The sequence below is a fragment of the Odocoileus virginianus genome, chromosome 28 (assembly GCF_023699985.2).
Source record: "Odocoileus virginianus isolate 20LAN1187 ecotype Illinois chromosome 28, Ovbor_1.2, whole genome shotgun sequence".
Lineage (NCBI taxonomy): Eukaryota > Metazoa > Chordata > Mammalia > Artiodactyla > Cervidae > Odocoileus > Odocoileus virginianus.
The window spans coordinates 33,697,017-33,712,196 of record NC_069701.1 but is presented as its reverse complement, the minus strand read 5'-3'; the positions used below and the strand labels follow the sequence as shown (position 1 = coordinate 33,712,196).

The window sequence follows — 15,180 nt, the reverse complement described above, 5'->3', positions numbered from 1 at the left end:
CAGCACACTGGAATGAGGTACTGAGGGGAAGAGCCAGGGCAACACTGGGAGATAGATTTCACTGAGGTAAGACCAGGCAAGCATGGGTATCACTATCTGTTGGTTCTGGTAGATACCTTCTTGGGGTGGGTAGAAGCTTTCCCCACTAAGGGAGAGACAGCAACACGGGTTGTTAAAAAGATCTTAGAGGAGATAGTGCCGAGGTACGGGCTGCTGGTGACTATGGGCTCTGATAATGGGCCTGCCTTGTGAGCCAGATTGTACAAGGGCTGGCCCAAGCTCTGGGGACGAAATGGAAGTTACATTGTGAATATAATCCCCGGAGCTCAGGACAGGTTGAGAGAATGAATCAGACCCTAAAAGAAACTTTGACAAAGTTGGCAATGGAGACTGGAGGGGAATGGGTGACCCTCCTTCCCTTTGCGCTCTTTTGAGCACGTAACACCCCTTATAAGCTGAATCTTACCCCTTTTGAGATTCTGTATGGAAGACCCCCTCCTGTGTGTCCTATATTCGAGGGAAAATGCCTACCACCCCCTACCTTGGGACAATTCCAGCAAACACTGATGGCATTAAGTAAGGTGCATAGCCATGTTTAGAAATTAATTCGAGAGATACACGAGGGAACAAGCAAGGGGACCATCCCCTCACATAATATTGGCCCCGGTGATTGGGTTTGGGTAAAACGACACCAATCTAAAACATCAGAACCTAGATGGAAAGGCCCTTATGTTGTTCTCCTTACCACTTCTACTGCTGTTAAGGTCGACGGGATCGGGCCCTGGGTTCACTGCAATCACACGCGACAAGCCACCCCGGAAGAACAGGAGAAGGCGCAAGCAGAATGGGAGGCAAGACCTCACCCGTCAAATCCTTTAAAACTGAAACTCGTACGACGAGAGCCCTCTTAACTCTCCTGCTGATAACAGTTTTCATCGGCCCAGGAGCAACCAGCCACAACCCCCATCAGCTGGCTAACCTGACTTGGGTGATCTACAATCCTGAGACTAGAGAAGTGCTTAGTTCGAGCTCCAACGTGACCCCCAAAGGGACATGGTGGCCAGTACTGACCTTTGATTTGTGCGTGCTGGCGGCTGACGGTAATGGGTTTGGTCCCCACCAACTGACCAAGTTCTTTGCCCACGGCTTTTTCAGTCTGTTCACCCGTAACTGTGAGCGAAAAGGCCCACAGTACTACGAACAGATGCCTGTCTATGTCTGCCCGGGGGGGAAAAAAAAAAGGATCGGAACCAAATTGAAAAATGTGGGAGAGTTGACTCTTTAACAAAAATCTCTCCAGAAAGTAAGAGAGAGACTAGCCCAGCAGAAGAGAAAACAAGAAGCCCAACAAGGCTGGTTTAAATCTTGGTTTCAGCACTCCCCCTAGTTAACCACTTTGATTTCCACCCTCCTGGGTCCACTCATAATATTGTTACTGACCTTTGGTCCATGCATTTTAAACCATCTGGTCTCATTTATTAGAGAGCGCTTAAATACCATCCAAATTATGGTATTGAGACAACAATATCAGTCAGTTTCACAGGGTGAAGAGAAAGATTCCTCTACAAAAGTACAAAGATGGGGGGAAATGTGAAGCTGTCACGGCTAACGCCATGACAGGCAGCCTAGATTAGGAGTAGGCCTGGTTTCCCGGGGTAACATAATTATCAGGCCTCCTGGAGCTAGCCAATCAACATATGCCTAGCAAGAAAAAAGGGAACCTATCAGGGGAAAGCTGAAAGCTCCACGTTGGGCCAACAAAAATTGCCTTGCAACTGTGTAACCAATCCGCTTGCGCCAACTACCTGCTGTGTAACCAATCTGCTTGCGCCAACTACCTGCTGCTTTTTTTGACCTAATAAATACCCGAGAGAACTGGGGCTCGGGGCCTTTTCGTCCTCACACCCTTGGTGAGGGCGGGAGGCCCTGGCTCGAGTCAGTAATAAATTCCCCTATTGCAAGTTGCATTGTTTCGAGGAGTCTTCTTTCCCGACTGGGGACTCGGACTACGGGCAGAACACCCATCACTTCACGGTAAATAGATGGGGAAAAAATGGAAACAGTGTCAGACTTTATTTTCTTGGGTTCCAAAATCACTGCAGATAATGACTGCAGCCATGAAATTAAAAGATGCTTGCTCCTTGAAACAAAGCTATAACAAGGCTAGATAACATATTAAAAAGCAGAGACATTGCTTTACCAACAAGGTCCATATAGTCAAAACTCTGGTTTTTCCAGTAGTCACATATGGAAAGTTAGACCATAAAGAAAGCAGAGAGCCAAAGAATTGATGCTTTTGAACTGTGGTATTGGGAGAAGACTCTTGAGGGTCCCTTGGATTTCAAGATCAAACCAGTCCATCCTAAAGGAAATCAATCCTGAATATTCATTGAAAGGATTGATGCTGAAGTTGAAGCTCCAATACGTTGGCCATCTGCTGTGAAGAGCTGACTCATTAGAAAAGACCCTGATGTTGGGAAAGATTGAAGGCAGGAGGAGAAGGGGATAACAGAGGCAGAAACTATATATGGAGGTACAAAGTAAGAGACACAGCACAGCAGGTGGGAGAGCCCACAGAGAAATGGTTTGTACAGATGAGATAGAAGCAAGGTGCACCTGGAGGAGAAAGGCTGTGGGCAAGTGCCTAGTGAGTAGGAGTGCGGCAAAGAGGGGGTTAAGTTATTTATATGGGTCAGTTCTTCTGGGTCTTGGTCTTCCTTCAGGCCAATTACTTGATTTCTTTTTCCAAACCTGACTCACCCTGGGAACCTCCCCTGGGTGTGCATGCACACTTCAGTCAAGACGGATCTGGAAGTAGTCTTCTGGGAGTAGCAAGACTCAGTATTGTCATCGTTGTTAAGTCACTAAGTTGTGTCTGACTCTTTGCAACCCCATGAACTGCAGAACACCAGGCTTCCCTGTCTTTCAGTATCACCTGGATTTTGACAGGAGGATGTTGGAACCCACCAAAAAAAAAAAAAAAAAAAAAAAGATACCCTATGTCAAAGGACATGGGAGAAGCCACAAGGAGATGTTAGGAGGGGCACAATCACGTTGAAGTCAAATCCCATACCCACCAGGTGGGCAACACACAAACTGGAAAGTAATAATGCCAGAGAAGTTCTCACACTTTTGTGAAGCTCCAGGCCCCACATCAGACTTCCCAACCTGGGGATCTGACAAAGGGATTGGGAATCCCCAGGGAATCTGACTTTGAAGGTCAGTGGGATTTGATTATAAAACTTCCACAGGACTGGGTGAAACAGAGACTCTTGGAGGACACAAACAAATCCTTGCATTCATCAGGACCCAGGGGAAAGGAGCAGTGACCTCCAAAAGACTGAGCCAGAGTCTGGAGTTTTGAAGGTCTCCTGTGGCAACCTGTGTCAGCAGTGGCCTGCCTTGTGCATAGGGTCACTGGTAGTAGCAGTCCTGGGAGGTGTGTGTTGGCCTAAGTTCTTTTGGACTGTACCTTTAACTGTACCATACAGCCTGTAGACTCCCAGACTTGGCTGCCTCAGTTCAAACAACTAATAGTGAGGGAGAACAGCCCCACCCATCAGCAGAAAATCGGATTAAAGATTTACTGAGCATGGCTTTGCTCGCCAGAACAAGACCCAGTTTCCCACAAGTCAGTCACTCCCATCAGGAAGTTTGCAAAAGCTTCTTATCCTCATTCATCAGAGTGCAGACAGAAGAAGGAAGAACTACAATCTACAGCTTCCAGAATGAAAACCACAAGTTTAGAAAACTAAGAAAAATTGTCACATGGATCACAGCTGTGTGTAATTCAATGAAGCTATGAGGCATGCCAAGCATCACAAATTGTCTGGGACTCTGATTGGAGACTTCTCCTGGGGACTCACACTGATGGAGTCTTCACCATCTGCAGTGTCACTGGTTGCAACAGCAGGGGCCAGCTATGTACCAATGTGTATACTGACTATTGTGAATGCCAGATTAGTAAACAAATGCCGTACAGTCATCCAGCGATCACATCACATCTGCTACCAATGGTTACTCGGGAAGGTATTCAGGATGGCAATAGGATGCCCTCCATCAAGTCTCAGCTACAGAAGCCACCTTTCCCACACCCCACCAACTGTGTATCTAGGAAACTCAGGATGATAAGAAGGTGGACACTTGCCCTAGATAGCTAAGGTGCATATCAAAGGAAAGATTCCAACATGTCCAGGCTTTTGCATCTTCCCATACATTGAAAGACTATTAAATTCCTTGAGATATTTAACTTCTTTTAATGAACAGCAATTTTTAATGTTCCAATTATCTTTTGTGTTGCAAAACTCCCATATATCCTGGCTCCTCTTTTCCCTCTTCAGAGTGGTACCTTAGATCTGAGAGGCTGCCCTTGGCTTGAAGTCCTCATACAGTTTGCCAAATTAAACAGAACTGTCAACTTTTAGTATGTACATTTTTTCCAATGGACACTATCAAAGCATTTGCCAGGAGTGACCTGTATCACGGATACCTGTATTATGTTGGTATAACAAGCCATAGGACCGCAATGAAATATGAGGGAATATGGATGTGTAATTCAGGCTGAGTTTAGGATGAAGATTTGAATATCTGTACAATGGCACTAATGATACACAGGACAATGTAGAAAATGGGAACCAACACCAGGTCCCAGGGTGGGTTGGAGTGGGGCCTGATGTTCAAATCCACATTCAAGAGTGTGGGATTTATCCTGGGGGTGATGGGGATCTTTGAGAAGGTGAGTGAGAGGTTAGATTGTGATAATGGAGGAGAACAAGGGAAAATGAGGCTAAAACATAAGATGGATACAAGAGAGTAAAGATGTGAAGAGAAAGGAAGTACGTTAAGAGAAATTGGAAGCTGTAGAGATGGGCCAGAGAAGACCCTTTGAACAGTGAGTGAAGGCCATGACCTCTAGCTTCCATTCCTTCCTTTCCTTGAGGAAGGTGACTGTGGACAGAAGTGTTGGAGGATTGTTTACACGGGAAAATCAAGACGTAGGTAGAGGTACAAGGAACAACCGAAAGTCTCTAAAAGTTTTTCACACACACAAAAAAGGACTACGTTTATTCGGTGGTGAATTTTCTGAGTAGGATGAGGACAAACGTTAGATGGGAGGAAGGCAGATTTCACTTTAACTTAATAACAGCTTCTGTCATTAACTAACCCTTGTTATTCAAACTGTTTAGAAGGATCTTGAACAGATTGAGCTGTGTGTGTGGTATTCAAAAATGTTCACTTCCCTCCTGTTCTCAGACCCTAGGAAAGATGGCATGGAAAGGTAATACTTTAGGCTTAGGAACTGGGGTGGGAGTCAAGAGCTTTTGGTGTTCTCTAACAGCATTGAAGAAAGCTCCCAGCTCCCACCCTTCCTTGTGGTTCGATGGCAAGTTAAATGAATTTAGAAGAGGAGAAATGCAAAAGGGTAATTGCTGGGGTGGAAAGGAGGAGGAAGATCTCTCTAGGGAAAGTGGGGTGGTCCACGCTGAGGCTGGTTCTTCTCTCATGACTGCAGGAAGGGGCAGAACTTCTACCGGAGGCTGGTGGGTACTGTGGTCTGATCCCTGAGCATGTAGCCTTCAGAGGAATTGGTGTGATCCCCTAGGGCTGACTGCTGCTCCGCCTGGACCTTGGGAGGGCAGCTCTGTGACCTTCTCAAATGCAGAGTCCAATGGCATGCCACCATGTGGTTGGGGAAACTGGTATATGAGGGTGACCTCATGGTGTCTGCACAAACACCACCTTGTTTCATTTTCTTTCTGACACTGCAATAGTCTGGAAACCTCCAAGGATTCTATGGAGGAGGGAAAAGAGTGGAGTATAAGTTTTCTCTGGCTTGAAGAGTGAGAAGATGGAACTTGAGTTATAGATAAATGTGTATGACATCCTTCCAAAATGAGAGTGAGCAGAGCATAGCACTTAAGAACATAGTGCTGCAGCCAGATGAATGAAAAGAAAGAAAGTGAAGTCACTCAGTTGTCTCCAACTCTTTGCGACCCCATGAACTTCAGCCCACCAGGGTACTCTGTCCATGGGATTTTCCAGGCAAGAATACTGGAGTGGGTTGCCATTTCCTTCTCCAGGAGATCTTCCAGACCCAGGAATAGAACCCGGGTTTCCTGCATTTCAGGCAGACGCTTTACCATTTGAGCCACCAGGGAAGCCCAGATGTCCTGGGTTCAAATCCCAGCTTTGTTCATCTACTAGCTGTATGTCCTTGGGCAAGTTTCTTAGCCTGCCTGTGCCTCAGGTTTTCCCATCTTTAAACAGTGGATGACAGAACCAATTGAGTTACTTCAAATCTTGGTAAGTGCTATATGAGTTTTAAATAAAATTGTCAAATAAATAAAAGCACAATATGAGATTTGTGAGCTTAGTTTTGTTTGAGGCAAAGTGACAACTGTAGCCCATGACACAACCTTTCACATAGTCCTAAGGAACTTCCCAGACCACCTGACCTGCCTCTTGGGAAACCTGTATGCAGGTCAGGAAGCAACAATTAGAACTGGACATGGAACAACAGACTGGTTCCAAATAGGGAAAAGAGTACGTCAAGGCTGTATATTGTCACCCTGCTTATTTAACTTATATGCAGAGTACATCATGAGAAACACTGGGCTGGAAGAAGCACAAGCTGGAATCAAGATTGCCGGGAGAAATATCAATAACCTCAGATATGCAGATGACACCACCTTTATGGCAGAAAGTGAAGAGGAACTAAAAAGCCTCTTGATGAAAGTGAAAGAGGAGAGTGAAAAAGTTGGCTTAAAGCTTAACATTCAGAAAACTAAGATCATGGCATCTGGTCCCATCACCTCATGGGAAATAGATGGGGAGACAGTGGAAACAGTGTCAGACTTCATTTTGGGGGCTCCAAAATCACTGCAGATGGTGATTGCAGCCATGAAATTAAAAGACACTTACTCCTTGGAAGGAAAGTTATGACCAACCTAAATAGCATATTAAAGAGCAGAGACATTACTTTGCCAACAAAGGTCTGTCGGGTCAAGGCTATGGCTTTTCCAGTGGTCATGTATGGATGTGAGAGTTGGACTGTGAAGAAAGCTGAGCACCAAAAAATTGATGCTTTTGAACTGTGGTGTTGGAGAAGACTCTTGAGAGTCCCTTGGACTTCAAGGAGATCCAACCAGTCCATCCTGAAGGAGATAAGTCCTGGGTGTTCATTGGAAGGACTGATGCTGAAGCTGAAACTCCAGTACTTTGGCCACCTCATGCAAAGAGTTGACTCATTGGAAAAGACCCTGATGCTTGGAGGGATTTGGGGCAGGAGGAGAAGGGGACGACAGAGGATGAGATGGCTGGATGGCATCACCAACTCGATGGGCATGAGTTTGAGTAAACTCTGGGAGTTTGTGATGGACAGGGAGGCCTGGCTTGCTGCAATTCATGGGGTCGCAAAGATTCCGACATGACTGAGTGACTGAACTGAACTGAACTGAAGGAACTTCATTAAAGAGGTTCGTGTGTGGGAGAGGTTAGTGTATATGTGATCTGGTGAAGAGGGATGTGCAGTCAAGCACACATTTTGGCAGGGGTCACTGGTTGTTATGAGGAGCAGATGTCTCTGTTCATGATGTTAGTGCTTTTCTATATATGAGAATATACAATAAGATAGGCTCATTAAATCTTTTGAAAATATTTCTCTAAAGGCTTGTTCTGTCAGTTTTCCCAGAGCACCGAGTGCCTCATTTCTGACCTCTGCCCTGACCTCCTTGCAGGATGTGTTGAAAGTCAGTGATGTCAGTGGCTAATGACTCCATCCTGGTAGTGCCAGACGGTGAGGGACAATGTGAAGTTGGCAAAATTAATCAGGTGTGATGGAGTCAAATTCTTACCTGTTCCACCCGCTGTATGTGAGGAGCTTGTTGATGACTTGGGAGCTGCTTCAGGTCATGTCATAATTTCAGGGGGCATCTGGTCCCATCTCTGTCTTTGCAGTTGAGGAATCAAGGCCAAGAGAGCAGATAGGACTTGACCACGGTTGCTCTAGACCCAGGAAATTTTGTGACAAACCTGGGACTGGAACTCGGGCAAGTTGGAGTCGTGAGTCAGCCTCTCATGAGCTGTGTGATCGCTGTCAGGAGCTATCCAGCTCTAGAATGAAGGTGCTGCTTTGTGGGTCTCCAGGCCTGAATGGGGCAAGTGGAGACTGACCTATAGCTGCTCTGGGGACTGCCTTGGACTGCCTGGAGGAGAGGCTGGTTTTTCCCTCTCACATCTAGCTGGTCTGAGGGCTTGGGGAGCTTTGTTTGACCTCCTGGAACCTTATCACAGCTGATGCCAACGTTAGTGGGAATGCAAGTGTGATGGGCTGCAGTGGGATGCCAAAGGAGATCCAAACTGAAGACTGAGCCCGATCTGTTTGGCTGCGCAGTTTATCAGCAATCCCACTAGTTTCTTCATCTTGCTCCTAAAAGCATAGATTGTGTGTGTGTGTGTGTGTGTGTGTGTGTGTGTGTGTGTGTGTGTGTGTATGTGAGGGGGTAGTATGAAAAGCTAGTGTGAAATGGTCTCCATTGCTGTGAACAATATTCCTACCTCCAGCTGATGACATCCTGATTCATCACAAATGGTTTCTTGACAACAGAAACAGAATTCAGAGCCTTCAAAATCAATCTTATGGTTACCAAAGTGAAAAGGTGGGGAGAGAGGGATAAAGTGAGAATTTGGGATTAATGTATAAAATTGTCTATCTATAAAGTGTATAATCAACTAGCACCTACTGTATAGCACAAGGAACTCTAATCAATATTTGGTAATAACCTGTATGGGAAAAGAATCTAAAAAGCAAGGATTCATGAATATGTGTAATAGAATCACTTTCCCATACAGCTAAAACTGATATAGCATTGTAAATCAACTATACTTCATTATAAAAGAAAAATCAAATTTAAAAAGATTTCCTGTAGAGACCAGAAAGGGCTCTTTCCATTCGTGGGATTCCTGATGTGACGCTGGAGAGGGCAGAGTGTGTACAGAACACCTTGACATTATCTGACGTTTCATTATCTGAGGTTGCATTTTCCTTCACGTTGGTTTTCTCTTGCTTCTTTTAATAGTTGGGCTTACCTGTTGGCTCTGTCTGGAAAGAATCTACCTGCATGCAGGAGAACCAAGTTTGATCCCTAGGTTGAGTTCATTTTCTTGGGGAAGGAAACGGCAACCCAGTTCAGAATTATTGCTTGTAAAATCCCATGGACAGAGGATCCTGATGGTTATCTTTAACTTGTCTAAGGAGGATCAAAGGATTCACATGCAAGAGCTCTTATAAACTGGGTATGTTGAAAGCTCAGACAACAAAGCCTTTCTCAGTTTATCTGGGCTGAACTGCTGGGCATAGTGTGGGAGCCAGGAAGAAGGACCAGGACTGAGAAACAGCTAGATGGATCTGACTTGTGTTCCAAAAAAAAAAAAAAAAAAAAAAAAGGCCAAGTCTTCACTGGAGATCTCCTGAGCACTGAACTGGGGATTATACATACCACAACGACTAACTTCTTTTGAAAAGTTCTTTTCCAACTCAGGTCCCATATTTTTCTCAATACTTCAGCTTCTTAAATATTTCATCTTTGTGAACTCACATTCTGACATACCTGTCTCACCTTCCTTACTCCTGTTCATATCACTTCTCCATCTAGTCCACTAGCATAACAAGATCCAGAACTGAGGAGGTAAATGATACTTTCTAGAAGTGGGTAGAAACAGGATGACTATTCCTACTGCAGTATTTTTTTTTTTTTTCTGATTAAGGTCATCTGAAGGACTGAGTTGGCTAGAATATAGAGATCTCTTATTTCCTGTAAAATCCCAACTGAGAAAGTGACTTCCTTGAACCTGGGGATGGTGTGTTCAATTTTGTACCCACAGATCTTAGCAGTACAGGGATTCAGTGAATGTATTTGGAGTGAATTAACAAGAGAAGAAAGTAAGGAGCTGCCTTCTCTTCCTCTCCCATTTTTGCCTGTATCAGAGTCAGCCTGAATAGGAATGACATTGTGTTTAATCGAGGCATGGTGTATGAGGACATAGGAGCAAGTGATAGGACACAAGGCTCATAGAGGGTGGGGAGGCTGAAAATAGCCTGAAGTGGAAAATAGGAGCAAATGAGGTTGGAGGAGCACCCTTTTCTAATGTCATCTGCCTCTCATAAGTGGCCCGAGCCCCAGCTCCCAAGGCCTGGATATTGGAAGGGGGTCACATCCTGGTGGAAAGGTGGTGGTTGTGGTCTCTAGAGGTGTGGGCTTGGGTTGTGATTTAACTGGAGGTAGCGGTGGTGGCAGCTGTGGAATCCTGGGATTGGTTGGAACAAGGACTGGCAACCTCTTCTTGAATGGCCACTCCTGCATGCCTCACCTTGCAGAGGCTGGTGATTGGTTGTGAGGAGCATGTGAGTCCCATCTGGCTCAGGCCCCCTGTTGTGGGAGTGTGGGTGTGGGAGCTCCACCTGAGCTCCCCACACAGGTTGTGCCACCCATCCCCTACACTCATCACCATCACATTTACTCTCCTCCCTGGGCTTGAGCATCTTGCTAGTTACAGTTCTGGTGATCCTAGAGCTAAGTTGCCCATCGTATAGATTCGCAAAGAAAGGTAAGAGTGGGGTCTGACTTACCAGCAGGAGTCTAGCAACTGAGTGGATTCTGAGGGATGCTCTGGTTTGCAACACTTTGAGCTGTGCACTTTCCCCAGGGTAGTGAAGATGTGGCTTTTCAGCCTTGGATCTGCTCCTGGCCTGTATTCTTTTCCCAGCATCACTGACCAATCCCTAGTTGGATTGCCTGACTTGGAAAGAAGCTTCCTAGCACCGTGTGATGAAATGGTCATGAAATGCCTCCCAAGATATAGTCGAATTTATAACCCTGGGGGGCTCCATCCATTGCAGATTGGCACTTGCCATGGGCACTTTCCATATACCTCTTCCAGGAATAAATCCTGCTGCAGCAGCTGATGATTTTCAACCCACCTGAAAGGAGTTCAGGGTGGAGAGCAGAAATGAGGCACTCTGGGCTCAGGGAGAAACTGGCAGGACAGATATTCAAATAGATATCCTTAAGAGCCAATTTTATGAGCCCATCCCATAGAAAGAGAAAGAAGAATTAGGGTTATCAAAGACTGGGGGAAGGGAGGAAAGGGAGTTTATGTTTAATGGGTACAATTTTTCAGTTGGATAAGGAAAGAATTCTGGAGGTAGATGGTGATGATGCTTGTACAACAGTGTGAATGTATTTATACACTTTAAATATTTAGAATGGTAAGTGGTAGCTCAGTCAGTAAAGAATCCACCTGCAATGCAGGAAACCAGGGTTCAATACCTGTGTCAGGAAGATCTCCTGAAGAAGGAAATGGCAACCCACTCCTGTATTCTTGTCTGGAAAAATCCCATGGATGGAGGAGCCTGACAGGCTACAGTCCATGGGGTGGCAAGAGATGTACTTGACTTAGCAACTAAACCACCATCACCATGTTTTACCATAATTGAATAAATGGACAGGCATTAAAAAATTAGTGTGGTGTATCTCTTATATATTTTTACTTTTGAAGTATTTGTGTCTGAATATTTAAAGTGGATTTCTTACTGGCAGCATATAGATGAGTTTTGCATTTTTTAAAATCAAATTTTACAGTTTCTGCCTTTTAAGGAAAGTTTAGACCACATACTTATAATATAAATATTATTGTAGTTGAGTTTAATTCTCAAGTTTCTTCTACTCCACTTCTGGTCTTCCCTTGTGGCTCCAGTGGTAAAGAATCTGCTTCCAATGCAGGAGAAATGGGTTTGATTCCTGGGTCTCTCTGATCCCCTGGAGAAGGGAATGGCAACCCAGTCCAGTATTGCTGTCTAGAGATTTCCATGGGCAGAGGTGCTAAGTTGTGTCCAACTCTTTATGACCCCATGGGCTGCATACAGCATACCAGGCTTCCCTGTCCTCCACTATCTCTCAGAGTTTGCTACAGTTCTTGGCCATTGAGTTGGTGATGTTATCCAACCATCTCATCCTCTGATGTCCCCTTCTCCCTCTGCCTTCAATCTTTGCCAGCATCAGTATCTTTTCCAAAGAGTGGTCTCTTCACATTAGGTGGCCAAAGTATTGGAGCTTCAGCTTCAGCAACAGCCCTCTCAAAGAATATTCAGGGTTGATTTCCTTTAGGATGGATTGGTTCAATCTCTCAATAGTCCAGCACCACAATTCAAAAGCATTAATTCTTTGGTGCTCAGCCTGCTTTGTGGTCCAATTCTCACATCTGTACATGACTATTAGAAAAATCATAGATTTGACGATCCAGACCTTTGTTGACAATGTGCTGTCTCTGCTTTGTAATAGCTGTCTAGGTTTGTCATAGCTTTTCTTACAAGGAGCAAGTGTCTTTTAATTTCATGGCTGAAGTCATGTGTGCAGTGATTTTGGAGCCCAAGAAAATAAAGTCTTGGGATTTATTTGAAATAAAATAAATAAAAAAGTGTTTCCATTTCCTCCCTTTCTATTTACCTTGAAATAATGGGACCAGATGCATAACAGAAACAGAAGAGGAAGAATAATTAATATTTGTTCCAGACTTAGGAGTTTGCAAAGCCCTCTCAGGGACCCTTGCTTATCCCAGTAACACATGTGATCCCCATGGTGATCCCCATTTATCATCATGGTACATGTTTTGCAGATGAGGAACTTGAGATTATGTTACTTGATCAAGTCACCCAGGTAAAGTGCTGAGGAGCCAAAGTGCAAACCCAGCACATCAGTCCCCGTGTTGTATGTTTCTGCTCTGCACCCAGCGTCAGGGGAGTGGAGAGCCAGCACTAGTTGTTTATGCTGAAGCAAGGGGGAAAGGGGCACCATCAGCCACTCTAGGGCTGCACAGCTTACTCTAATCTGAGTGCCCTCATGCTTACCAAATGCCTCAACCTTGCACAGGATCTGATATCAGTTGAAACCATTTGTTGTTGAGCTGAACGGTCACACGATAGATCCTCACTCAGCAAGAGCCATCAATACCTCACGTTTTTCACCCCACAGATGTGGGATCTTCAGAGTTACCCTGAGCTAGTCCTCGCCCACATCCCTTCCCCTCTGGGACATTCTTCAGACTCCCCTTTGGGGGTGGTGACTGAGGGTGCCAGTCTGGCCTCCATCCACCAGATGTTGTGTGGTCATCTCTGGGCTTCACTATCTTTCTATAGATTGAGTTTCCCGTGTTTGAGGTATGTGAGCTGGATCTCATCAAAATAGAAAGTAGTGGAAAGAAGTTGAGGGCAAGAACACAAACCGTAGGGCCAGTAGCTTGAGAGTTTGTGTCCCCTCCCCATGCTGTTGGAGCAAGGCCCAGGGTCTGTACCTGGAAACTATGTTCTTGGTTCTGACACCTGTCCTGGGATCTGATCCCAGGCAGAAAAGCTCCAGGAGGTACTTGCCTGGTGAGGATGCTGCACAGTCTTCCATGTGTTCTGCAAACCTGGGATCATGCTGTTTTGTATTCTGTTCTTTTCTCTCAATGTCCTAGTGGAACAATTTCTCATAACATTAAATATAATTTTCAGGTAGTTGGTTGCATGATGGCATGTGTGCTGTGGACATTTGAAGTTTATGATGTTGAAAGGCCTTGGGATGTTACCAATCTTTTCTTTATTTAGAGACTCTGAGGACTTCTTCCTTTAGCTGCTTATTTAAATTTGTGGCTGCTTCTGATCATCACTTTAGCAGAAAGTTAGAAGCAAATGGGACAAAGGTCATCTGTATATTTATGTCAAATCATCTCCAAAGAGATTGAACAAATTCACACACTTAGCAGAAGTGCTCAACATCTGGTGTTTTCCTGTTTTTTCTACCTTTTCTCTCACTGAAGGCTATAATTTTTTAGAATTAGAATTTGTAAAGGATAACAGTGGAAGGTGGGGTAAGACTGTTGCTTTGAAGATCAGATTTCATCCTCATGTTGGTGGCACAGGCTACAAGTGTGAAGCCTCTAGACAAGGGGGCTCATTAATGGACACCAGCTTTAGCCCCTGCCTTAGGCTGATCTATGGGAGTACAGCCTGACCTTCTCCAGGTTGTATCGTGGCAGCAGCATGCTGAGATCATGTATATCTCCTGACATGGATGCACCTGTGTATTAGTGGAAGCACCTACTAATTCACACATTCATTTAGTCAGCATGTACTTCTTGGGGGCCTACTAGGTGCCTGTCACTAGTGGTGGAGCCAGAAGATCAGAGGAAATCTTCACTCATCTGTACAAAGAAGGTCATTTTTTTGCCAGGATTTATGGGGAGGCAGTGAGGTAGCATATGTAATTAATCAGAGCCATTATTCTTACTCTTGGTGGTGGTTTCTCACCAACAAAAACATTGCTTATGACTCCATGAAGACCACTGTGAAAATGTGTTTGAGAAACTGTTCACTGAGTCTCCATTTAGCTCTCTTCATGATCCGTTCAGTTCAGTCACTCAGTCATGTCTGACTCTTTGCGAGCCCATGGATGACAGCATACCAGGCCTCCCTGTCCATCACCAGCTCCTGGAACTTCCTCAGACTCATGTCCATCAAGTTGGTGATGCCATCCAACAATCTCATCCTCTGTCTTCCACTTCTCCTCCCGCCTTCAAACTTTCTCAGCATCAGGGTCTTTTCAAATGAGTGAGTGCTTTGCATCAGGTGGCCAAAGTATTGGAGCTTCAGCTTCAGCATCAGTCCTGCCAATGAATATTCAGGACTGATCTCCTTTAGGATCAATTGGTTTGATCTCCTTGCAGTCCAAGGGACTCTCAAGAGTCTTCTCCAACATCACAGTTCAAAAGCATCAATTCTTTGGTGCTCAACTTTCTTTGTAGTCCAGCTCTCACATCCATACATGACCACTGGAAAAACCATAGCTTTGACTAGACAGACCTTTGTTGGCATGTACTGTTAAAAAGGAAAAGCAACTGGTTCTGCTCTCATATTTCTCCCCTTATCTGCTCAGCCACTGTCCACTTTCTCTCCTCAAACTAATCATAATTCAGGACCATCCAAAAGGGTCTAGGCACACATAACTGTGGACATAAGGCCAATCTGCACACAGATGGTAACTGCAGGGTTTAGGGGTGTCTTTCACAGGGTTTGGGGTGGCAAGACTGAAGTCAGTGCCCTTCTCATCACCCTATGACAGACTTTCTCTGTCCCCATGAAGAGGA

At 45.0% G+C, this 15,180-nt stretch overlaps 1 protein-coding gene across 1 annotated transcript in view; it reads right to left on the bottom strand.

Annotated features, from left to right (window-relative positions):
• Positions 1 to 1,635, bottom strand: part of LOC110131309 (pregnancy-associated glycoprotein 2-like) — a 36,327-nt gene extending 34,692 nt beyond the window's left edge. Inside the window, exon 1 of the mRNA XM_070457433.1 lies at positions 1,441 to 1,635. Within this exon, the coding sequence (XP_070313534.1) occupies positions 1,441 to 1,475 (35 nt within the window). The 5' untranslated portion in view covers positions 1,476 to 1,635. The remainder of the gene's footprint in view (positions 1 to 1,440) is intronic.
• Between the last annotated feature and the right edge of the window lie 13,545 nt (positions 1,636 to 15,180).